Below are 26,691 nucleotides of genomic sequence, written 5' to 3'. Positions count from 1 at the left end.
ATGCAGAATTCGGATTAAACACCCATATATAAACTATATAAATACAAGGGTGACATAGAGAATTTGTCAGTGTGCAATTATTTCCCCCCAACCTCAGTTCAACAGTCGAGGAATACTGTCACATTAAGGATCGATTTTAGAAATATCCGGGCAGGCTGTACGTTCGACGCGTGTTTCGATCGGCTTGAATACAGTCCACAACCGGATGGAAGCAGTCACACTGTTGAAATAGAATACAGCTTCTCAGATAATAGTAGACAGTTTGAGCAAGAGACGGAAATGAGGGCGAGCACGGTAATTTATACGTGAAACGCCACCCCATCCACTTCAGGGTCGTTTAGTATCACACGTAGACAAACAGTCAGTAAGTAGCATGAGCCGACAGCGTCTGCCAGTCTTCAAGGTCTGCCAAGCCTGCTGCAACACCTCCACGCTTGTATCGTTGTTAAAATATAACATTAAGTTAAGGAGATGATCCTCCCACTTTAATTGTTAGCTTAGGCATAAGAGAATATCACATACCTGTGGTAAATGACTCGCGGTGCTCAATGCACTCAATAACGTGCTAATAAAGAAAAACTCGTAGTGATATCTGTTTGCCTCTCGTGTCTGCTAGTCTCCTCTGCCGCACTGCAAGGTAAACGAGTCCCAAAATCACCCTTCCTGATCCGAACATTCAAGATGCGTTAGACGCAAAAAGCCCTTACCTCCTGAACCGAAAACGGCGCCCCGAAAGTGACGTCACTTCCCAGAAACGGAATAAACGCTCACCCAGATGTCCGTCGCATCTCCTTTTATCCTCGCGGAAACGCCATATTTGGGAATTAACCCCGTAATGGCTGATAACATCACCACAATCTACCCCCCCATTAGTCATCGTAGTCCCGACGATGAGAAAAAAAACTACTGGTCCCACGGTCTGAACCAGGCCAGGTCCAAACCAGAACTGGCAGAAATCTGATGGACTTCACTTCCTGCCGCTCGCGGCAAGTGGTGCCGATTGGAGTGCTGACCTGCCCCAACACGGCCCGTTCTTCTTGGGGCATCCCCTAATGAAGCGGACGGCCCCGAAGCTATAGACTCCAACTCTAACCGAGGGTCAGCGCCATGTCCTCCCACTAAAGGCTGGCCAGTAGATTCTTCCACTTCCGGAGCTAGACTGACCCTGGCCTCCAAGCGGGCTCTACCCCCCTCTACACCTCCTTGAGTACCCGACGGGGCCTCTACCACCACACGGGCCAAGTCCCCGTCATCCAGCTCGTCTTCTATCTCCAGGGGGGATGATGGTTCGACCTGCCCTACTAAGGGCTCAGTACAGGCTGGATTGTTCTGATTACGAGGTTTCAAGGACGCCCGGTGAACATGACGAACCTTCTCAAGGTCCTGTACCGGTGCAATTGTATACACTGACCCGCCATCTCGTGGAGTCTTGACTACCTGGTATACCGTCGAGCTCCAAAGGTCCTGGATCTTATGACGTCCCACGAACCCATGCTCGCGCAGATAGACCAGTTGACCCTTGGATAATGGCTGTTCCCTTACTTGGCGATCGTGCTTAGCCTTACGATGTTGGGCTGCCGCTTGCAACCGCTCACGGGCGCCATCAAAAGCTACTTGAAGCCGGGATTGATGCTCTTCCACCCAATGATGGACCCTACCAGCCACCGGCTCCTGCACCCGACCCAGCAGGAAATCCACCGGCAATCTAGGTTCCTGCCCAAACATCAAATAGTAAGGGGCTTCTCCAGTGGCTTGGTGGGGAGTGGTGTTATAGCAAAACAATACCTGGGGCAAACAAGATGCCCAGTCCCTCTTTCTTCCGGTGGGCAAAGTCCGCAACAAATTATGCAAGGTACGGTTAAACCGTTCGCACTGGCCATTGCCGGCTGGATGGTATGGTGTTGTGCGGGACTTGTCCACCTGGTAGAGGTTACACAGCTGCTGAATAAGACGAGACTCAAAATTTCGGCCCTGATCCGAATGGATTCGGCCAGGGACCCCAAACTTATAAAACCACTCACCCACCAAGACACGGGCCACGGTCTCCGCCTGTTGATCCCGAGTAGGGACTGCCATCGTAAACTTGCTAAAAACGTCTGTCATCACAAGTACGTTTTCTTGCCCAGAATGAGAGGGTTCCAAGACTGTGAAGTCAAGGGCCACGATCTCATTTGGACGAGAGGCCAACAAGTGTGCCATATAACTCCGAGCAACTGGTGCAGCCCCCTTGGCCTGTTGACACCGCTCGCACTGCTGTACCCATTGGGTTACGTCAGCAGACATCCCTGGCCAGTAGCATCGTTGTCGCACTAACTCCAGGGTGCGTTCGATGCCCTGGTGCCCATGGCCCTGATGTAATTGGGTCAGTACCTCCGCTTGTAACACAGCGGGCAGCACCAGTTGGAGCACCTCCTCACCACCATCGGGACGACGGACCCTTCGATATACCAGACCTTCCTGTTCTTGTAGACGGTCCCACTGCCGAAGTAATATTAGCACCAGATTAGGTAAAAATCGTCTCTCCTGAGGCCCTGGGCCTTGCCCTTGACGCCAATACCTAAGGGCTACACTAATAACCGGGTCCTCCTCCTGTAGAGCCACCAATTCTGGCCCGGATCGAGCTGGCATAGCCTGCACAGCTCTCACCGCAGTGGATCCAATTGGGCCTACACCCGCTGCGCGCCGCAGCAGCTCAGGAACCAGCATACCTGACTGGCTATTATCCCCGGTGGACTGTTCCACCGAAGGTAACCGTGATAATGCGTCCGCATTTTGATTAGACCTACCCGATCGATACTGCACTACAAAATCAAAAGCCGCTAATTCGGCTGCCCATCGCTGTTCGGTGGCGCCCAATTTTGCAGTGGCTAGGTGGCTCAGTGGATTGTTGTCGGTCCGGACAATACATCGATGACCCAGCAAGTATTCGCGAAATTTTTCCCCCATAGCCCATTTTAAGGCCAAAAACTCAAGCCGCATCGAACTGTATGTGGCAGTATTACGCTCTGCTGGTCGAAGACTTCGGCTAGCATAAGCCACTGGCCTCACCTTACCATCGACCTCTTGTGAAAGCACTGCCCCCAGCCCTACATGGCTGGCGTCAATCTCTAAGATAAACGGAAGTTTGAAATCCGCATAAGCAAGAACCGGCGCGGTAGTGAGTTTCTGCTTCAAAGTGTGGAACGCTTGATCGCATTGTTCTGACCACCATGGCGCTAATTCCTGCCTCCGACTACTCCCCTTCCCTTTATTTGCCTCAGTTACCAGCCGATGTAACGGAGCTGCTACCTGAGCAAACCCTTCTACAAACCGCCTATAGTAGCTAACAAACCCCAGAAAGGTCCGCAGCTCTGACACAGTCTTAGGACAAGGCCACTGTGCTACGGCCTCCACCTTTCCTGGGTCCGTAGCTACTCCCTGGGACGATATGACATGTCCCAAGTACTGCACCTTTTCCTTAAAGAACGCACATTTTTCCAGCTTCACTTTGAGGCCAGCGGCTCGCAGGCGAGCCAGCACCATCCTCAACCTCTGCAGATGGGATTGGACCGATGAGGAGTACACGATAATGTCGTCAAGATACAATAAGACAGACTGATGACGCTGGTCGCCAAAGAGCCGCTCCATCAAACGCTGGAAGGTACCGGGTGCATTGCACAGGCCAAAGGGCATACGATTCCATTCATATAACCCAAAGGGTGTGCAAAAGGCGGTCTTATAGCGATCGGACTCAGTAACAGGGACCTGATTGTACCCGCTGGCCAGATCTAATGTAGTGAACCAGCGGGCCCCTGTTAAAGAATCCAATGTTTCCTCGATTCGGGGCAACGGAAACGAGTCTCTTCGAGTCTTAGAATTGAGTTGACGGTAGTCTACGCATAAGCGCAGGCTACCGTCCTTTTTCTTTACCAATACTACCGGGGAGGCATATGGACTGCAACTCTCCTTGATCACTTGTGCATCCAAAAGCTGACCAATATGGGTCTTAACCAACTCATATTCAGATGGGGGGATTCGTCTATAGCGTTGTCGGACTGGAGTTTCATCCAATAGAGGGATGTCGTGAGACAACAGGTTAGTGCAACCAAGGTCTCCCTCGCCAGTGGAGAACACACTCTGGAACTCCCAAAGGAGAGCCCTTACCTGTTCCTGCTCTTCGTCCGACAACCCTTGCAGTTCTACCTTGTCAACGCATCCCGCCTCTGACACAGCAATCCCATCACAGGTTACGAGCCTAGCAGTATCAGTCGAAACCTCCTTCAACCCTACCGGAGGATCCACAAAATACACCTCCTGCAACTTACCTAGGATTGTTGTAGGATATAAAACCGCGTCAATTAGACCGGCATTAACCACGGGTACCAAAACTGTACCCCCGCTCACGCGCACTAAAGATGGAGAGGCTAATAAGCCCACGGGTAACCCGGTCTCAAGGGGCTCAAATAACACGGTCTTACCACTAAACACGGACGAGCACGTAGCAGCTACAAATTTCAGAGTGCCACCGGGAACCCGACACACTCGACGGCCACGGATTTTGGTATTACCTCCGCATGGAAGAACGCCATCCACTTTTTGACAGGCTTGGAAGGCCTGGGATAATCCCGCATCCCGTGCTACTAATGGTAGATCGAATAAGGCTGCTCCGTGTTGTCCGAAGAGCTCACTATAGCAACGACTAAGAACATTCATCCCCAGAATACCCGGAGTACTCGGATTAGCACCTGGGGGGTCGCGAACTACCAGTATTCCACAACCGGATACGGTGCGACCACACAGTCCAATGTCTAATTCCATATACCCAATGTATGGAATTTCCAGTCCATTGGCGGCTCTGAGGCGCAACCAGTGGCATGACTGCAACCGATCCTGGCCCCATGGTTCAAAACACGACCTAAAACAGCTCTCTGTAATGGTTGATACCATGGAGCCAGTATCTATCAGGCAGGGCACTGAGACACCCCCGATCGTAACAACAAGGTGTGGGCAAGAGGAGACTAGACGCGACGTGGAGAGACCATCAGAAAAGATACGAGAGCCATTCGTAAACCCAACCGGACTGTGGCTCTGCAGCCCGGTGGGGACTAGTTTTCCGACGGGCTGGAGAAGCCAGACCTCATGCCGCTGGATAACGAGTCAACGGGGGAATGAGTTGGAGGGCCAGGAGGGTGAAATTGCCGAGTACAATCTCGAGCAAAATGACCAGGCTGCTGACACCGTCGGCAAACCAGGGATGCAAAACGTGGTGAACGACCGCGAAACTGGGGGCTTTGGCTACGGGCTAGAACCTGAGTAAGTTGATCAATTTGCTTTTGCTGCTGCTGCAACATTTCCCGTAATTCACCTAATTCTGATGAACGCCTCCCATGTTCGGAATTTATCCCCATATCGCCTTGAACCCCAAATTGATTCCCGTGCACCAAAGGTGCCGATTGACTCCGGCCCCTAGCACCGCCTGGCATCCCCTCTCGTTCCCAGCGAATAGCTTCCTTTCGAACCTCCAAAAGTGTTGCAGCAGGCTGACGCCGCACTAGCTGTTTTAATTCTCGGCGTAACGCATTATCCAACACACATTCAATGAATTGATCCCTCACTATGACATCTGCATTCAAAATAGCATGCGGTGACTGTTGTTTAAGTTTATCGAACAGACCCAAAAGTACCAGGGAAAATTCTTGTAATGTTTCTCCCTCCAATTGTCGCCGCGAGTAAAAAGCCTCTTGAAGTGCAACATACGATACTGCACAACCATACAGCTCGCGCAGTGCTGAAATTATTTTTATTGGGTCATCTCTATCCCTACTTGGTCGATATTTAATTTCGTCTCTAGCCTCTCCTTCGAGATGATCGAACAAAAAGAAAGCTTTTTCAACAACAGTCATGGTCCGTATGCGCATACACGCCTCTGCTTCTTCGATCCATTCTTCAACGCCTATACCAGATCTACCGTTGAATTTTGGACAACGGCGTTCTCGCGGCACGAACACGAAGCGTTCGACGGTACCAATGTTTGAGTCGACGGAACTAGGTGTTACCGGTCGCGAAGCACTACCAGAGGCTGCGCCAGGATCAAGCAACTCAACCGGTGCCCGCTCCTGTCGCAGTCTCTCATTGTCAGCCTTTAACTGAATCACAAGCTCTCTCATTTCCTGTAATTCAGCCTCCATAATTAAATACTATAGGGGGGGGGGGCACTTACCAGACAAATCCACTGTATTGTCACCACTCGTACAAAACACACACAAAAACAAACGAAAAAAACAATCACCGTGTCTGAATCTGTCCGACAGCCACAACACCCTGCCGACTATACGCCAAATGTGGCAGTTTGAGACTTTAGGTGAATTCCGACTACGCCACCCAGATGTAATCCGGGAACCCAGAAATAGTTTGAGTACATAAAGCACACAGGTACGCAATGGCTGAGTCAGATACCAGACAATGGTGAAAGTACAAACAGTTTATTGAAAAAGCATAATTTACTAAACACACTTTTTAATAAAGAATCTTAAAACCAGACACGTCACACATTACACACACACACACACACACACACACACACACACACACAAACACACCACTTCAGAACCTGGGGAATTTGTCCTGGCTATCAGATCAACACTGCAACCACTCGTGCTCTCTCACAACACTACACTCACTGTGAACACTGCAGACTGTCAATCAAACCACCACCACACCCAGAAGACTTCAGGAACCACGAATGGCCCCAGATTCTGAAGGAAAAGGACAAAGAATATTCAATACAAAAAAATGATACACGAAACATGCACTCTCACATCAAGGGTGTCAAAGAAGCATATACAAATCACACGCACGGCCAAACAGGCCAGTTTCTCTATAATGACCGTGCTCAGCACGTTAGCGGGGGATTCTAGACCACCCCACAAACTTCCTGACAGAGAAATGAACGACAATGTCACAAACAGTAGATCAGGTCATCACACAATAATGAATGCAGAATTCGGATTAAACACCCATATATAAACTATATAAATACAAGGGTGACATAGAGAATTTGTCAGTGTGCAATTATTTCCCCCCAACCTCAGTTCAACAGTCGAGGAATACTGTCACATTAAGGATCGATTTTAGAAATATCCGGGCAGGCTGTACGTTCGACGCGTGTTTCGATCGGCTTGAATACAGTCCACAACCGGATGGAAGCAGTCACACTGTTGAAATAGAATACAGCTTCTCAGATAATAGTAGACAGTTTGAGCAAGAGACGGAAATGAGGGCGAGCACGGTAATTTATACGTGAAACGCCACCCCATCCACTTCAGGGTCGTTTAGTATCACACGTAGACAAACAGTCAGTAAGTAGCATGAGCCGACAGCGTCTGCCAGTCTTCAAGGTCTGCCAAGCCTGCTGCAACACCTCCACGCTTGTATCGCTGTTAAAATATAACATTAAGTTAAGGAGATGATCCTCCCACTTTAATTGTTAGCTTAGGCATAAGAGAATATCACATACCTGTGGTAAATGACTCGCGGTGCTCAATGCACTCAATAACGTGCTAATAAAGAAAAACTCGTAGTGATATCTGTTTGCCTCTCGTGTCTGCTAGTCTCCTCTGCCGCACTGCAAGGTAAACGAGTCCCAAAATCACCCTTCCTGATCCGAACATTCAAGATGCGTTAGACGCAAAAAGCCCTTACCTCCTGAACCGAAAACGGCGCCCCGAAAGTGACGTCACTTCCCAGAAACGGAATAAACGCTCACCCAGATGTCCGTCGCATCTCCTTTTATCCTCGCGGAAACGCCATATTTGGGAATTAACCCCGTAATGGCTGATAACATCACCACAGATATGATTTTTGGCTTCCTTATCATAAACACAATGGCTCATTTCACTGATTTACTTAAGTAAACTCAACACCAGTAATATTTATTATAACATATTTAGCCTACACTGTAAAAAGTGATTGTTGTGTAGTCACGTAAATCAAGAGATCAGATTCAGGTAACTCACATGTCTCTTTACTAGCATTACATGTTCTCTTCCCCTCTTACACACACACCAGTTCCCCACATAATACACCAACTCCCCCTAGTGGGCATTTACCCATCAACTTTATTAGTGAACACAACATCTCCCCAAGACTTGATTTATTTTTCAGTGACGTTTCACCAAATGCAGAACAATGCTCTAATAACCAAGCATGTTTAAAATGAACATTTTGTAACACTTTACAATAAGGTTCATTAGTTAGCATGAGTTAATGTATTAACTAATATAAAGTCAAGTCGGCTTCATTTATATAGCGCTTTTAACAATATAGATTGTTTCAAAGCAGCTTTTTAATAGGAAATTAAAGTAATAGAGATTGTTTTGGCTTTACAGCAGCTCTAGAATAAAGTTATTGTATAAAAGGCTCCCGGAGAAAAGAAGACTTCTATTGTGGGACTTTTATTTTGATAGTCATTGTAGAGTGTGATTCTCGATGCTGCCCCAGTGGGAGGCATTATTGTTATAGTTTGCTGCCTGCTGGGTCATTAAAGGCTGTGTTCTAGGCTACGTTTACACGTGGATGGCTATTTTCATAAACGGACATTTCTCCCCTCTTCGTTTTCAAAAATAACATCGTGCACACGAACCTGTGTATATGCTGTCAAGAGCATGCCAAACCTGTAGGTGGCAGTGTAACGAGAAGCTCAAGCCCACCTTAGCCAATCAGAATTCCGAAAATAGTCACATTCTGTGACGTCGCTGCCTAAAACTCCGTTTTTCTCTGTTTACATGCAAACGTGCAAACGAAGATTTTCAAAATCTCCACTCTGGCCGGAGTTTTTAGAAAGAATCGGTTTCATTGGTGAATCCTCCGTTTGCGTGTAAACGAAGGGTGCAAACGAAGGGAAATGTCTCCGTTTTTCAAAATAACCATGTACGTGTAAACGGGGCCCTAGTCCAACATTGTCTTTATCATATATCTATGGTCTTTATGCCCTTCACTCGCTAAACTCCCTCCATCTCGTTCACTCGGATGTGCGTCATTGCTTACGCTGCACGAGTGCCGTCTACTGGCGGAAGCTGCAATGGGCTGAACTGGAACGTGAGAAGCCCTTGATCACTTGAATTCCACTATGGGATTAATTTATTATTTATATTTTCCCTTAAAGGTAGGGTAGGTAGGATTTGTCTAAAAAACTTATTTTCCAAATTTGTTTAAACTTTATTTCTACATCAATACATAATTAAAATGTAAGTACTCTGAAAAAGAAAGTATAAAAATCGAGTGTCTGTAGACCTTTCACGACTGTTTTAAAGTCAGCTCATTATTTCCATTCACTCCACCCCCTCCCTTCTGGGCTCCTTCCAAAGCCACGCCCCCAAAACACATGAACGCGCGACTGAGCTGAAGACGGATTATATACCTGAGACGAGCGGAGAGGAAGGAGCACAGTGCATGTAGTGACATCATGTCAGAATCACATGTAATAAAAAAATCTAATGCTAATTGCTTATGAATATAAACAAATAAGATGTATTTTAGTACTCACTATCAAGCTAGCATATTGATATTGGTAAAGTTTCAATTTAAAAAATATATTTTTTGATTCGCTAACGAGCTAGTAATATCAGCTAAAAACAGGTTGCATTGATAAACTTTTTTCCATTACCATCAGTTACATTGTGATGAAGATGAATTTCGTGTAAGATTCATAACATGGTGTTTGGGGGTTGGGAGATATTGACAAAAATGAATATCTCGATATTTTATATCCAATATCTAGATATCGATATTCAGGCGATATTTTTGCCATCCTTCAAAGAAATATGTGCAAACTGGCAAAGAAGGTCCAGTTGGTCTTTTGACTTGCTGCATTTGACCTATTGTAGGCTATAGAAAAAAACAATAAAGGAGCTAACTAAACAGAATCTGAGGTAGCCCCTACTTTTTCCACTTACAAAAAAAAAAAAAAAAAAAAACTTAACTAGGCACTTCTTGCAACAGTGATTATTAAATCAAACAACAATATTGTTGATGATCAATTCAAAGTAAAAAAAAAACATTTTCAAAACGGTATAAATCCATCCATTTTTTCCCCAAAACGCTATAAATCCATCTTCTTTTTTTCAAAAATGTATGGTTTGTCTTTAAAAAAAAAGTCTTTTGTCTTTTATTTTTCGTGTTCGCATTTATGAGGAAAAAACAATATTACGTGACAGTTCTCCATTATGGACGCGAGCGCTCTGAAAAGCGGCACTAAGACTTTCAAACTTTCACAGAGACCTCAAAACAGAAAGCACAAAGCCTTTCTTTAAAACGAATTTCGTTTTGTATTAATTGTATCTTAATTTTAATATTTTTTTCATTAACCAATTTTCTGGATTAAATACATAAAAATAAATATAGGCTATCAATCACAACATAAGGTGCTTGAACTGGAGATTATATCATCATGAACCGAACTGTAGCCTCGCCTCACAGGCCTAAAAAATGTGAAATATATTTACAGAAATCTGGTTCTAAACAAAACCATCCAAAACAAAATAAATCTATGTAGCCTAATAAATGTGCATTTCTCCGGTGCGTTCACTAGCCTACTGCGAAGATCGCGAGTCTATCGTCAACTTCATCTTTGCAGCCGACACAGAAATTAATAAACAATTAAAATATCTTATTGCAATATTTTACATATTCATAATCATTACTTTTGCTGGTTCTTTGAGGCAGCTTTTTAGGTTGATGCCGTTTTGGAAAAGAGCTCTTCACGTACAAACACCGTTTCACCAGGGCACAGCGGCCCTTCAGCACATAAGAACAAAAAGAGAAAAAGCACAGACTTACTAATTACGAAACTTTGATGTGGTTGAACAGGTGAAACAGTCACAAACTCCTCTGCAACTCAAACCTTCTCAATACAAGTTATGAAGGAAGAGAACAGCATTACAGTTGTTTTCAGCGCGTCCTCCTTTGATTGCTGTGTTGTGACTGGAAAAGTGCGTGCAGGAGCACATGCGCAAAACGTAGGTTTGTAAAATGTCCTTTTGTAAAATAAAAATAATTTTAGGGGAAGCAGAGGAGGTTGTGCAAGAGGCCGTGGCGTGCAACTAGGGTCCGAGGAAGTAGAGGCCGAGGACGGGGTGGTCGCTGGAAAGCCACGCCGATATTGACAAGAGTTTTATTTCTTTGTTTATCCAAAGATTTTTTGTTCATTACCTTTTCTTGTACTGTCTTCTTTTTTTGCCTTGTTTGCCTTCGCTAACTGCATGTCGGTAATGTGAATTTTGATTGCTCTTTCTCTGCCATTGTTTTGCTATTCCTAGGTTCCATGCCTCTTGAATTCCTCAAATCAAACGTGCGCGCGCAAGTGGGCAGATCCCGTGGCAAAAGGGTGGTTGCCATGGTTGCGAGAGAGTGACAGTGGCCTAAGCCAATCCTTTGTTTCGTCCCGAATGGAAATAATGAGCTGTGTTTAATGCAGATTAAACGGTCTAGAGTCACTTGATTTTTATACTCTTTTTTTTCAGAGTACTTACATTTTAATTATGTATTGATATATATAGAAAGTTTAAACAAATTTGCATTTTTTGTTTTTATAAAATCCTACCTACCCTGCCTTTAAGAAATTGTTTAATGCAGCATTCAACATGTATATAGGTGTGTTTGAGATGTTTAATTGATTTTTAAAAATAATTAATATATCATAGAGCTGTTTGTGGTGGGGTAAATTAAACGCAATATGTGTTGACGTCACAATCGCGTTGCATTGTGATATATGGAATATATACTGCGTTGTCGTCGTGTCCAGGCACAGGCCCTTCATCAGGTCTGGAGTGTGTGTGTGTGTGTGTGTGTGTGTGTGTGTGTGTGTGTGTGTGTGTGTTTGTGTGTTTGTGTGTGTCTGAGTGTGTGTGTGTGTGTGTGTCTAGGCGCAGGTTTTTCATCAGGTCTGGTGTGTGTGTGTGTCCAGGCGCAGGTCCTTCATCAGGTCTGGAGTGTGTGTGTGTGTGTGTGTGTGTGTGTGTGTGTCAGAGTTTGTGTGTTTGTGTTTGTGTGTGTATCTGAGTGTGTGTGTGTTAGTACTGGTTGAGGACCAGCCTGTCTCAGAACTCAATGTGTGTGTGTGTGTGTTGTATTTTTCACAAATTCCAATGGTTGTGTGATGTTTCTTTCTGTCAAGCCATGTTAATAAAAATAAATTAGTTATGTTTTCTGCATCACTTTCGAAGTAATGGATCCTTAATAAATGTTTTATTAGGGCTAAATATTTCTCACTTTAGATTCAGTCACGCACAAGTCAAGGCAAGTTTGTTATTGGGTATTGACAAGTTTATTTATTAATATAGCACATTTCATACAAATGATAATTGAATTGTAATTCATGGTAATTCAACATGCTTTACATAAAAATTATTTACAACAAATAATGTAATAAAAATAAGAAATAGGAAAAACAAAGAATAAGACATTGGTTACAATTGATTTAAAATGTAATTAAAAGAATAAAAAGAGGCCACATAATGATGTCTTTTAATTCTACCATTATTATACATTAATTTTATGAATAGTAAGTGTTTCTATAGACACTAATCAAGCTTTAAATTTGCATCAATTCTCTTTATATGAGAGCATTTATTTACCGTGATTTAATGACTTATTAATGTTTGGATGAATATTAACAACTCCTTTAATACATGGTTTAAAATAAATCAGATACAAGTTCTCAACAAATGATGAAAAATCATTATCTAAGTCTATATGAGCTAATTAAAAAATGTATAATTTGTTAGTTATAGTAACAATGAATGAAGAACTCACTATTTGTATATAGTCTGTTAATGTGTTAGCGATACTATTTATAAACTATGAATTAACTAATAGTTTGCAAATGATTTATAATAAGTTTATTAATGTATAAATGTTACCATGAAAAGAAAGTTCACGCCAAGAATGATAATTATGAATATAACTATAACTGTAACTATATAGCTATAACTATAACTATATCAGCGTCTACACCAGCTGTTTATTAAAGCTTGTCTGTCTCTTTAAATGCTCGAGCTCGTTACAGCACACTGGATTCTGATTGGCTGGCAATGTTTTTATCGTTCATCAGCTGATAAAATCACTCTGAAAGTAATTCCAACATTATTGTTTTTCTGTGTCATTGTTGTTATAGTTGTGGTGTGAACTGCTATTCTTTAACCCATACGGTTTACACAGAAAGCAAATAAAATGAAAAATAAATGTGAATTTAATTGAATTGGAAATAGAAAAGTAAAAAAATATTTTAACTGAAATATTTCATGTTTGTTTAAATGCAAACCACATTTTTTGTATAATGTTACAGATGGAATTAGCATAGCACAATACTTGTTATGTAATTTGTTATTTATCTTTATGTTTGTGGTTGAAACATGTCAGTGGTGTATTATGGTATAGAAAGACCTGAACTGTCACTTCCTTTATATAAGTTCTTTTTAACATGAATAAAATGGTCTGGTCTTGGTCATTAAACTGCTCCGCTCCGGGTCGCTCTCCAGCCCTGTGTTTACTACACATCAGGACTGACCCAGAGGCCGTTCAGCTGATTTATCTACGGTCTCTGTCAAACAATGATCTGAAGGCTCTGAATAACTCAGAGTCCACGTTCCTGTTACGCAGGTTCACCGTCATCATGGTTCCATCACAGGTGTAGGCATACTGTGTTCGCCACTGTACTGGCCTTGCTGGACTATTTTCAAGTCGGCTCAAACTAGCCGCCAGGTGCACAGTAGCTGTTTTATTAAACGGCATGAGTAAAATTGATGTCGCAAATACTACCATGTACAGGGGGATCTCTCCGAATGCATTTACCCGATCTTGTGGGACAACATATGGAATAATAACACGGTCTTCTCTTTCCACACCTCTGTTCTGCCATAACTGGTGAAAAAGTTTCCATGCTCCTTCTTCAGGGGTCACAGGGGATAGATGGATCTCTGGGATGTTGTGGAGAGATCTTCGCATTCTGTTCCAGTGATCTCCTAAAGGAATCGGCTGACAGTAAGCTGCACTTCTTTCGTTGTTATACTCTCTGTTTGCCTCTTGAATGGTCCCCTGAGCAATTGCAAATGCAGAGTTGGCATCAATTCTGCAGTTCCACGGAGAGTAGAGAATGGTGTCTCTGATGTTCAGTGTGGGCACCAGTCCTCCTGCTGGCATAAACTGGTCGACTATTCTGCCATGAGCCACAAACACAATGTCTATGTGATCTCTGCCAGGCTTACTCAAATCCTTAAGAAAGTGATTCAACCACTCCTGGCATAATTGTAGAAGATTCACAAATTCATTCGGATTAGGTAATCCCTCAAGCCAGGAGAGAACTGTGTCGTCTGTACATGTTCCCATTATATAATCAATTATTCTCTGTCCATTTTCAGTCATCATGAGAGAATATCCCCCTAAGTTCTCGATGATCCTCTTCATTTGTAACAATTTTGGGATGATTTCGCTGTAATGAGAAAAGTTGTACAGCGAGTCAGTTTCCTTCAGACATTCATTATTATTTGCGTTTTCAATATTGCAGTAATGTACAATCAGATACAAAATACAAAACATTTTGGCTTTGGCCAAGACAGATAAATTAATATTGATTTAAAATGTGTAGAAAATTAAATATCATACTGCATTGCATCCAGCTGTTCCTTTAGCTTTTGTTGTCCGTCCAGTATTTCCCTGGCTGAATCCCGTAAGAACTCGCTGGCCTCCGTGACCCGATTGACCTTGACCATTTTTTCACTCTTGCCAATCAGTTTGCACAGAGAGATGCCTAAACCAGTCGCACCCTGTACAGAGAAAGAGGTCACAATCACAAAATCACTGACTAACATACTGTATCAGGGCAATTCAGTGAATATTTCATATTGTTCTCTTGAATAGTCACTGCAAGAGAATTTCAAAAGTCGTAATTTTCTTCAAATGTAATGCTTGAGAACAGAAAGCTGGTACCTCTGATCCTGCTTCAGCAGCTTTAATGCCAATGAGTTCGATGTTCTTCATCATTTTTTTGGCCGACACCTTCAGGCTACTCGTGATCACAGGGGAACGATCGAGTCTCAGAGCTTGGCAAATAAAGTTCGAGGCCTCGGCTGGAGCCAGTCCACCAGGTGTCATGTGACGAAAGAACGTGGCCCTGTTGAAACCTCTGAGAAAGTCTAGGGGTACGGGAGTATTACTCCTTCTGGCCAGAGCCCACATAAGTAGAGTGGTGACCTCACAGTCCAACTCATCAGCATGAGTCCCCAGCAGTGTTTCTCCACACCCGTTCTTCAGATCTCGCAGTAGCTCCTGAATGCTAGTGCCAACCTCTTCATCTTCCTTAATTAATTTAGTAGTTCTAATAAAGGCACTGCTGGAGACACCCGCCTCTACCAGTGTGGAAGTGGGGCTGACCTCAGTGCTCTCTACAGTGCTTGCTAGTAAAAATACTTCGTTGGCCAGAGCTTGGAATGATCCTACTGCAGGTATTGAGGCCATAGATCTAACCTTCTTAACGATGTAGCTGCCCTGATCTTCCAGATTTTGTGCCAGTTTCTTCAGCTCTTCTGCACATTTCTTTCGGTTCTCCAGCCAGCGGAAGAGCGATGCACATAAAGTATCTGCTGCGTCCATGATTAGAGCAGGAACTGTGAAGAGAGAAAATTACATTCATTTCTCAAAAATAATAATTTGTTGATTACAGTAACAATGAATGAAGAACGTCTAGGTTACTAATGTAACCTCTGTTCCCTGAAGGAGGGAACGGGATTGTTACGTCAGACGTGAACTGATGAATTCTGGTCTAGGCTGAGAGCCCAATCACCTTTGAGTGTAAACTAAACGAGCCAATGGACATTGCCATGTGAGCTCTTCATCGAGCACCCGCCCCAAAAAAAGAGTGTATATAAGGAAGCGCGCTTGCACACACACTCAGTTTTGTGCTGAGGAGCCGAGACGGTGTGTTCAGGGGTGGATCAGCAATTGTGGCAATGTTTTCCATTTTAATTGAGATTTTTTTTTCTTCCCCCATTGGCAGATATTTTTTCTTGTCTTAAGCAAAAACTCACTTGTTTTTTTTTATCAGGAAACAAGACAGATTTTCTTATGACATTTTACTCATCTAGTAAATGCATCTTGCTTTAGGAATATTTAAATATTTGGACTGGAAACAAGACAGAAATACTAAGTAAGAAAAGCATGTTTTGCAGTGTAGGGAACGAGCTGTTTATGTGCTGAAGGGGAAATGGCCACAGCACACACTGATAAACCAGATAAAGATAAAGTCTGCAGTGTTCAGCTGCTCTTTAAGCTGAACTGCAGTAAAGTGTAGGAAATGCTCTTTAACAGCGACCACCGCTGACGCGCCGTCACACCAACACTTGATTGAAGAGCTTCTTCTAACTCAGAGCACACTCGATGATGATTGCAGAGCAGAACAACACACACTCGGCTCTGAAGAGAAAGCTTGAATGTGCGAGTGCAAGAACGCCTCCTTATATTCCTCATATACTTCTCGGGCCGGGTGTGCCATGGCAAATCTTGCATGCCAATGTGATTGGTGAGATCCCAGTTCATCAGTTCATATCTGACGTAATGTTGAACGTGACTGACTGATAGGCAACTCGATATTTGAATATACCCTGTTAATATGTGAACGATACTATTTATGAACTTTGAATTAATAGTTTGCAAATCATTTATAACCACTTTATTAGTGTATGTGTTACCACTGAAGGGTGTAAGACACAATGTAATGGATAAAAAATTATGATAAAAAATTATACAAACAACAAGCTTTGGTAACTGTGACATTCAGCGCCTAGAGTGCCCGTGTGAGCCACTGGAGGGCGCCCCTTCCTAGTTTATGGTTTCATTTTATATTGTTATCCTGGACTCATTATGCTTTATGTCATGCACCTGTTTATGTCTTGCACCTGTTTGATGATTATGCTTGTTAGTATCCTTATTTAAACCTGTATGTTTCCTTTGTTCAGTGCTCAGGATTGTACGTGTCACACTGCATGATCTAGCTTTGTTTCTAGTTTCTAAGTTTCCTAGTATTTTAGTCTCCGTGTTTCTGACCTCTTGCCTGCCTGCTTTGATTACCCGACTGCCTGTTCCCTGTTTGTACTGCTGCTGATTTGGACTGCTTATCTGGACTCTGATTACTGCCTGTTTCCCCGTTTGTGCTCTTTGGATTATCCTTCGATAAAAGCCTGCATTTGGATCACCTGTCTGTTTCCCGGTGCAGTTCGTGACAGTAACACTTTATATTACAACCCGCAAACAACTGCGTAAGTAAACCGAAATTACGGTGTACGTTTCTGTAATTATAGTGTACTTCCGTGTAGGTACAAGGGAACAATATGTTACGTTTTGGGTAATAAAGGGGTACAACCAGATATACAAGCAAATTATTTATAATGTAATTATTTTAAAACTAACAGGTACCTATTCTGTTAATATATTCCAGGCAAAAATTGTACATCTGTTGTATATAAAAGTTTTTATCACATTTCTGGCAAAATATGTTCTTGTGCAATGTAGTTACAGGGTAATTTTGACATCTGTGGGTTGTAAATTAAACTTATATATATATATATATATATATATATATATATATACTGTATATATATGGCTGTATGTAAGCACAGTATGATAAAAATTGAATCTGAAACAATTTTATAAACAGCTGATTTTGAAAAACACTGGCAATGCTATTTATTGGCTTTTTGTTTTACTACTTAACGTTAAGCCAAGTAAGTATTGCAATGACACTTAAATGTCAGGGCAAATATACTGTGTAATTAAAAGGTGTTTTTTTTGTTTTTTTTTTTTGTTTTTTTTATAAGAGTACCTTTCTCTGTAATTACTGTGCAAATAGTGTTGTTTCGTATTGTTACATAGTAAGTAGTGTTTGTTACCTGTTTCAACTGTGTATTTACAGGATAACGTCTCGGTTACTGATGTAACCCTCGTTCCCTGAAGGAGGGAACGGGAGACGTAACGTCGACGTGACGACGTAATTGGGATCACTTCAGGGAGCCCTATCAACTTCGAGTGTCTACAGAACGAGCCAATGAACGTTGGCGTGCGTGAATCGCGTCACGCGCCCCGCCCCGCCGCGCGGGTATAAACAGGAAGCGGGCGCACGCACACATTGTTTTTCGCTGAGGAGCCGAGATTTGTGACGGCCATGCAGCGATGGTCAGCAACGGTGGCGACGGGACGTTACGTCTCCCGTTCCCTCCTTCAGGGAACGAGGGTTACATCAGTAACCGAGACGTTCCCTTTCAGTCGCTCACGTTCGACGTAACGTCGACGTGACGACGTAATTGGGATCCCATGGAAAACGCCACGGTTGCTGCCACATCCAGCGCCCTACGCAAGACTCTCAGACCCCCAACTGCTGGGGCGGAAGATCTGCGTAGAGGGAGTTCAACTGCTGTTCCATTATACCCCACACAGCGGAACTCTTGGATAACACTGGGAAAGCGTACCTCTCCAGGGGAAAGAACGCTGCGGAGCCACATCCTGCCCGAAGGGAGGTAACATGTGGAGAATACACATATGGACTGGCCGAAGGGGCAGTGCGACATATGGAATGTCACTGGGGTGGCTCCACCCGAAGGGGGAGACACACCGGACAGTGACGGCAGAGCAGACTCTGCCAAGGGAAGACACGGGCTCACCGCAGGGAACTGGTCGTGGAAGAATACACATATGGGATCGCCGCAGGGATCACCACATATGGAACCCAGCCTAGCACAAGTTACACAAGCATACGAGCACTAGGCCTGGCGTCGGACGCTCCGCAACGTCCGACTGCCGAAGGGGTGCGGAGGAACTCACAGGGTTCGCCAATGGGGAACTCGACTGGAGTAAAAAGCGCACGTATCCGTTCCTAGGAAGGGAGTGGCGCAGCAAGCCGACACTAGAGCGGGAACTTCGGTGTTACCGGCTAGTAGAAGCGAGCACACAGGAAGAAACCGGCTCAACACGTAAGCTATAAAACCTAGCGAACGTGTTAGGTGTCGCCCAGCCCGCAGCTCTACAGATGTCTGTCAGCGAGGCGCCGTGAGCCAGCGCCCAGGAAGAAGCGACACTCCTAGTGGAGTGGGCTTTCAACCCAGGCGGGCAGGGCACGCCTTGGGCTTCGTAAGCCAAGGCGATGGCATCCACTATCCAGTGGGCCATCCTCTGCTTGGAGACAGCCTTCCCTTTCTGCTGGCCTCCGTAACAGACGAAGAGCTGATCTGAGGTCCTGAGGCTTTGCGTTCTGTCCACGTACTGACGCAGAGCGCGAACGGGACAGAGAAAAGCCAGGGCTGGGTCTGCCTCCTCCGAAGGCAGCGCTTGCAGGTTCACTACCTGGTCCCGGAAGGGAGTGGTAGGAACCTTGGGCACGTATCCGGGCCGGGGTCTCAGGATGACGTGAGAGTTATCCGGGCCGAATTCTAGGCACGATTCGTCGACCGAAAATGCATGCAGGTCCCCTACCCTCTTGATAGAGGCCAATGCAACCAGGAGTACTGTCTTACAGGACAGAATTTTTAACTCAGCTGATTGCAGAGGCTCAAAGGGTGGTCTCTGAAGTGCCGAAAGGACCAGAGACAAGTCCCAAGAGGGTATAGAGAGTGGGCGAGGAGGATTCAGTCTCCTCGCTCCCCTCAGGAACCTGACGATCAGGTCATGCTTTCCCAAAGACTTACCATCAACAGCATCGTGATGTGCGGCAATAGCGGCAACATACACTTTAAGGGTGGAGGGAGACAGCCTTCGCTCCAGCCCTTCTTGCAGGAAGGAAAGCACGGCTCTGATCGAGCAAGATCGGGGGTTCTCCTCATTAGAGGAGCACCAGTCAACGAACAGGTTCCACTTCAATGCATAGAGGCGCCTCGTAGAGGGGGCTCTAGCGGAAGTGATGGTGTCAACTACCGCAGGGGGTAGGTCACTTAGAACCTCCGCGTCCCGTCCAGGGACCAGACATGGAGTTTCCAGAGGTCTGGACGCGGGTGCCATAGGGTGCCCCGTCTCTGAGAGAGCAGGTCCTCTCTCAGAGGGATGGGCCAGGGAGGGGCTGTCGCGAGGAGCACTAGTTCCGGGAACCAGGTCCGGTTGGGCCAATACGGCGCAACTAACAAGACCTGCTCCTCGTCCTCCCTGACTTTGCACAAGGTCTGTGCAAGAAGGCTCACTGGGGGAAACGCATACTTGCGAAGGCCCCGGGGCCAGCTGTGTGCCAGAGCATCCGTGCCGAGGGTCCCCTCGGTCAGAGAATAGAACAACTGGCAATGAGACGTGTCCGGGGCGGCAAACAGATCTACCTGAGCGGTCCCGAAGCGCCTGAAAATCAGCTGGACCACCTGGGGATGGAGTCGCCATTCTCCCGGTAGCACCTGCTGCCGTGAGAGCTCGTCGGCTGCACGGTTGAGCAGGCCCGGAATGTAAACGGCACGAAGCGACCTCAGACGCTTCTGACTCCAGAGGAGGAGATGGCGGGCGAGTTGTGACATGCGGCGGGAGCGTAGACCACCTTGGCGGTTGATGTACGCAACGGTCGCAGTGCTGTCCGTACGGACCAGTACGTGCTTGCCTAGTAGCAGCGTTTTGAAACGGCTCAATGCAAGACATACTGCTAACAACTCGAGGCAGTTGATGTGCCAATGCAGTTGAGGCCCCGTCCACAGACCTGAAGCTGCATGCCCGTTGTACGTGGCCCCCCAGCCGGTGGTAGAGGCATCCGTGGAGACCACAGAGTGCCTGGACACTTGTTCCAGGGGAACACCTGCCCGCAGGAACGAAGGGTCCGACCACAAGCTGAGAGTTTGGCGACAGTGCGGAGTCACTTGGACCCGGCACGAGCCGCTCTGCCACGCCCATCTCGGGACTCGATCGTGGAGCCAGTGTTGGAGCGGCCTCATATGAAGCAATCCGAGCGGCGTAACCGCGGCTGCAGATGCCATATGCCCCAGGAGCCTCTGAAACAGTTTCAGTGGTGCCGCTGTTCTGCGTTTGAGCGTGCTCACGCAGTTCAACACTGACTGGACACGGGCCTCGGTGAGGCGCGCTGTCATGCTGATCGAGTCCAACTCCATACCGAGAAAAGAGATCCTCTGCCCGGGGGTGAGTTTGCTCTTTTCCCAGTTGACCCGAAGCCCTAGGTGGCTGAGGTGACTGAGCACCATGTCCCTGTGTTCGCACAACTGCTCTCTCGACTGGGCCAGAATAAGCCAGTCGTCGAGGTAGTTGAGGATGCGAACACCACGCTCGCACATGGGAGCAATGGCCGCCTCCGCGACTTTCGTGAAGACGCGGGGCGACAGGGCCAGCCCGAAGGGTAAGACCTTGAACTGATATGCCCGTCCCTCGAACGCAAAGCGGAGAAACGGTCTGTGTCGAGGGAGAATCGAGACATGAAAGTACGCGTCCTTCAGGTCGATCGCTGCAAACCAATCTTGGGGACGGATGCATTTGAAAATGCGTTTCTGCGTAAGCATCTTGAACGGTAGCCTGTGAAGGGACCGGTTCAGGACGCGCAGGTCCAAGATTGGTCGTAACCCACCACCTTTCTTGGGTACAATGAAGTACGGGCTGTAGAAGCCGGTCTTCATATCGGCTGGAGGGACCGGCTCGATCGCGTCCTTCGCCAGTAGGACTGCGATCTCTGCCCTGAGCACAGGGGCATTGTCCGCCAGAACACGGGTGAACAGGATGCCCTTGAAAGCAGGGGGGCGCCGGGCGAACTGAATCGCATAGCCGAGTCTGATGGTACGGATGAGCCAGCGAGACGGGCTGGGAAGCGTTAACCAGGCTCCCAGAGACCGAGCAAGCGGGACTAACGGCACCACAGACGTACCCGGGGTGGGGCAGCGCGGCGGAATGCAGGGACCCGACTCGGACGGCACAGCGGCCCGAAGTGGGGTCTGAGTGTGTGGTGCAGCACATACCTGCTTCCGTCGAAGGGCAGAGTGAGTGTGAGGAGGCGAGAGCACGTCCGGAACACAGCCACTGCTGCTCACTGGCGATGAAAGAGGGGCTCGGGAGTGACAAGGCATGGCGGCGTCGTCGCCTGCCAAGCGCGCCCTCTTGGGGCCCAGAGGTTTCAGAAATTGCTCTTTTTTTGAAAATGTGGGTACCACTGACCCGTGGGTCAGTGGCGGAACAAAAAGAAAAGGAAACAAAAGATTCTCCGCCCGGCCCTCCACCGGGGGAAGGAGTGGCGCCTTCGCCATCTCCTGAAGAGCAACTTGATCCACCTCCGGGCCGCCCGTCTCAGGGTCGTTTGCACCGTCGCTTGCCTCCTGGTTTGGCAGCGGCCTGGACGGGCGGGGTCGGCTTCCTACGGCTTGCTCCGCGCTGAGGCCTGGATGGTTGCTGCTGCTGCTGGGGCTTAGCGGGAGCGGAGGACGCCGCAGAAGGCCGACCTCGGCGACGAGTAGACGGAGGGTCTGCGGCCGGCGGACGGGTGGGAGCAGCAGCGGTCCGCCGGGGCAGGATGTGCCGGATGGCCTCCGTCTGCTTCTGTGCGGCCGAGAACTGTTGGGCAAAGCTCTCGACCGCGTCGCCGAACAACCCAACCTGGGAAAGAGGGGCATCCAGGAACCGATATTTATCGGTGTCCCTCATATCCGCCAGGTTGAGCCAAAGGTGGCGCTCCTGGACCACCAAGGTGGACATCGCCTGACCGACAGAACGTGCGGTTTCCTTCGTCGCCCGGAGGGCGAGGTCGGTTGCCACACGGAGCTCCCGGAGGAGCTCTGGGTCAGAACCACCCTCGTTCATGTCCATGAGCGCCTGGGCCTGGTGGACCTGCAAGAGCGCCATGGCATGGAGGGCGGAAGCAGCCTGTCCACAGGCCTTGTAAGCCTTCGCCGTTAGACCGGACGAAAACTTACAGGCCTTGGACGGGAGGCGTGGATTACCCCGCCAAGAGGAAGCGGACGCCGGACACAGCTGCATCGCGACGGCCCGCTCCACCGGGGGGATATCCACATACCCCTTAGCTGCCCCGCCGTCGAGGGTGGCGAGGGGTGAGGAGCCACTAGAACGGCTTCGGGCACTATACGGTGCCTTCCACATCCTAGAAAGCTCCTCATGCACTTCCGGAAAGAAAGGTACCGGGGCGGCGCACTGAGAACCAGCACGGCCCGCCCCGAGAAACCAATCGTCCAACCGAGAAGGTTCGGGACGTGGTGGAGGATTCCACGCAAGCCCGACCTTCTCGGCGGCCCGGGAAAGCATAGCAGTCCATTCTGGATCCGGCTCGGACAACGCTACACACCCCGAGGGGGGCAACGCAGCCGAGTCGTCATTTCCAGAGGACAGCTCCCCCTCCGATGCTGCGATCGACATCTGGTCATCAGCCGGAGCCCCAAAGGAAACGGTTGGCCGTTCCGGAGAAGGACCAAGACGTTCACTAAGGAGCCCCAATGGCGACAGCGCTTGTGAGGCGTGAGGGGCCCGCGGAGGATGACTCGACGGGGAAGCCCTCACGGTAATCCTCAGATCACCCTGGTCATGCACCGAAGTAGGTCTATTCTGCGGGGCAGAATAGACACTAGATCGGGGCATAGGCGAGGGGACTGCACCTCCCTTGAGGTAAGCGAGTCTCGATCTAAGCGCTGCGATAGTCATATTCCCGCAATGGGAACATGAACTATCCACAAAAGCTGCCTCAGCGTGTTGAATGCCCAAACACGAGAGGCAACTGCTGTGGCCATCTGCTGGCGCCAGGGAACGACGGCATCCAGAAACGCACAAGCGGAATGACATCTTGAAAAAGACGCAGGGTCACGCTTGTGTTGCTCTTTTAGTAAAAATAAAAAAGGTTGAAAAAATACTCTCTCAGTGCTGAGGCACCCAGGGGTAGCCGCGGTGTGAATAAACACACAAGGAAACGCCCACCGAACCGACACACACACACACAAACACAGAACAATAGTGCTGTGAAAACAGCAGTTTGTGAGCTGCAATGCTCGCGGCCACCGCTGATCGCGCCGTCACACCAACACTGTAGGCAGAGAGTAGATCTCTTTGAAGTCTTCAAGGGCTGAATCTCTTTGTAGACAGAAGTCTCACGAAAGCTCGGCTCCGAAGTGAAAGACAATGTGTGCGTGCGCCCGCTTCCTGTTTATACCCGCGCGGCGGGGCGGGGCGCGTGACGCGATTCACGCACGCCAACGTTCATTGGCTCGTTCTGTAGACACTCGAAGTTGATAGGGCTCCCTGAAGTGATCCCAATTACGTCGTCACGTCGACGTTACGTCGAACGTGAGCGACTGAAAGGGAACTGTAACTCCTGCGGGCTGTAAATTAAAGTGGCGCTTGTTACCCCCTTGTTCTGTGTAGTTAGAGGGTAAGTGCAGTAAATATACAATAAAGGATCCCATTTAATTTCTGACTTTTATTTTACAAAAAAAATTCAAAACACTTTTTCATCTTAATAAAGCATTGTCTTTTCTACAGTATACTCAAACAACAAAGTTTAATTTACAACCCACAGATGTCAAAATTACCCTGTAACTACATTGCACAAGAACATTTTTTTGCCAGAAATGTGATAATAACTTTTATATACAACAGAGGTACAATTTTTGCCTGGAATATATTAACAGAATAGGTACCATTTTTAAAATAATTACATTATAAATAATTTGCTTGTATATCTGGTTGTACCCCTTTATCACCCAAAACTTAACATATTGTTCCCTTATACCTACACGGAAGTACACTATAATTACAGAAATGTACACCGTCATTTTGGTTTACTTACGCAGTTGTTTGCGGGTCGTAATATAAAGTGTTACCCAAGCTTTTTATGACTTCATTAAACACTAGTAGAATTCGATGATAAATGACATGCGGCAGATCCAGATCTTTTTTTAAATTGCTAAAACAAATAATGTTGTATTTTATAGCACTATACTGTAGTGCAGAAGTCTGTCTGTAATAGTTGTGATTTGCTGTTTTCTTCAACATCAGCATTTACTTGGTTAATGATGAGAGTTTATGAAGTGCGTATGAGGAAATATAAGAGCTGTGTCGGCTAATGTTCCTGATGTTACTGATGTTCTGCGTTAAAGCTTTCAACGAAAAGCTCCTTTATTCGTCTTTATTAAGACATTACAATAGGGGAGACTGGGGGACGATTTCCTTGAGTTTCTCAGAGACTGTTTTTATTGGAAAGCCAAAAGTTTATATGTGTATTTCTGAAATACATTCGGCTACATGGACACAGTCACCTCTGATAGCAGAGCACACTAAATTATAATGTAGACACATGCATTTTCTGTAAAGCTGCTTTGAAACAATGGCGTATGATGACATATATTTATTCAAAAGGCACAATATATCATCTAAAGATTACAGTAATGCATGCCTGATGTTATTTAATTCTACAGGTTGTAGATTTTGCTCTGAGCCACAGACACAAAATCATTCACGATTCGCAAAATACTCTACAACCAGAGTACTGTCCTCAGACAATTAGCAAAGTCTATTTAGGAAAAATAAACTAGTCAGAAATACAGATAAGAATTTGAAGCACGATAAAGAGTTAAAGTAGACAGGAGAATAAACGTAGTAGTCAAAAAAAACAGTTCAAATCAGCAACGGTGGATATAAAGAATAAACTGTGATGTTTGACAAGAAAATCCAGCTGAAGTCCTGAAAGTTCATCTAATAAACCCTGCCAGTGTCGGCAGAGCAGATATATCAGGGCAGACTTCAGTACTTTCACTGAGATCATGAAACAAACAATCGCAAACTGAGGTTTTGTTGCTTTTCTTTCTTTCATGTTATACATTAAATGTTATTAATAGTGAATAAATCTATGAACAATGTACTCACGTGTCTACTGTATCAGAGAAGTAATCAGTCTTCAAATGCCAGCAGTCTGAGAACACGAACCTTCACTCGATTTCACTGAATTACAGAAACCACTCCTTAAATACTTACAAGTTAAAGCACAAGTGTGTGTCACAATTTCCTCTGCATATGTTTGAGAGTATGAGGATGTCTGAGCTGGCCGGAGGAAGGGCAGAAAAACTGTGTAGGGGCTTTTTTTTAGAGATAGATTGAATACAGGAACCGAAACTCTTCTCTTCTGGTTTGCTTGTGTTCTTTGTGCCCTAATTAGGACCCAAGCCCTGAAAGGGTGAACGCCCTATTGTTTTTCTGAGGATTATTATTATTATTTTTATTATGAGGGCCCGAGCCCGGCTGGGCTGAAGCTAGTACCCGTGCGTGGGGGAATCGACAGCACTGGGTCTGAAAACTTGGTCCATTATTATTTTATTTTTTTTACCTTTATTTAACCATGAAGAGACTCATTGAGATTAAAAATCTCTTTTTCAAGAGTCTCCTGGTCAAGACAGGTACAAGCATACATACAGACAGACACAAAATACACAAAAATAATGAAAACATAAAACAACTGAAATAGCAAATCCCTTGAAGTCAACCACAATCCTCAACACATCAGGCAGAACATCTACAGCCAGATGAGGCTGACTCCAGGTCAGTTAAAGTATAATTTTGAAGTGCTTTAGATTGTTATTCAACTCCACTTCATCTCAGAGGCAAATATTGTAGGCTACTTTTTATGAAAAACTGTCTTTTTACACATGGATATTAGATTATGATATTAGATATTATTAAAAAAAATTAACAGTATATAATAGAAACACTAAAAATATG

General features: G+C 46.1%; 2 protein-coding genes across 2 annotated transcripts; both read right to left on the bottom strand.

Annotated features, from left to right (window-relative positions):
* Window positions 1-4,289: 4,289 nt before the first annotated feature.
* Window positions 4,290-7,748, bottom strand: LOC311094958 (uncharacterized protein). Its single transcript, XM_084133219.1, has 4 exons — window positions 7,681-7,748; window positions 7,496-7,603; window positions 6,660-7,415; window positions 4,290-6,422 (listed from the first exon to the last, which is right to left on the bottom strand). Exon 4 carries the CDS (start codon window positions 6,165-6,167, stop codon window positions 5,085-5,087), a length of 1,083 nt encoding a protein of 360 aa, XP_083989345.1. The 5' UTR covers window positions 6,168-6,422; window positions 6,660-7,415; window positions 7,496-7,603; window positions 7,681-7,748; the 3' UTR covers window positions 4,290-5,084.
* Window positions 7,749-12,286: 4,538 nt separating this feature from the next.
* On the bottom strand, window positions 12,287-26,011 carry LOC311094850 (uncharacterized protein). The gene is made up of 4 exons (XM_084133027.1): window positions 25,843-26,011; window positions 14,962-15,638; window positions 14,638-14,798; window positions 12,287-14,464 (listed from the first exon to the last, which is right to left on the bottom strand). Exons 2-4 carry the CDS (start codon window positions 15,622-15,624, stop codon window positions 13,564-13,566), a joined length of 1,725 nt encoding a protein of 574 aa, XP_083989153.1. The 5' UTR covers window positions 15,625-15,638; window positions 25,843-26,011; the 3' UTR covers window positions 12,287-13,563.
* Window positions 26,012-26,691: the final 680 nt, after the last annotated feature.

Source organism: Abramis brama (genome assembly GCF_963993115.1).
Source record: "Abramis brama genome assembly, chromosome: 13".
NCBI lineage: Eukaryota > Metazoa > Chordata > Actinopteri > Cypriniformes > Leuciscidae > Abramis > Abramis brama.
This window is presented reverse-complemented; position numbering and strand designations above follow the sequence as displayed.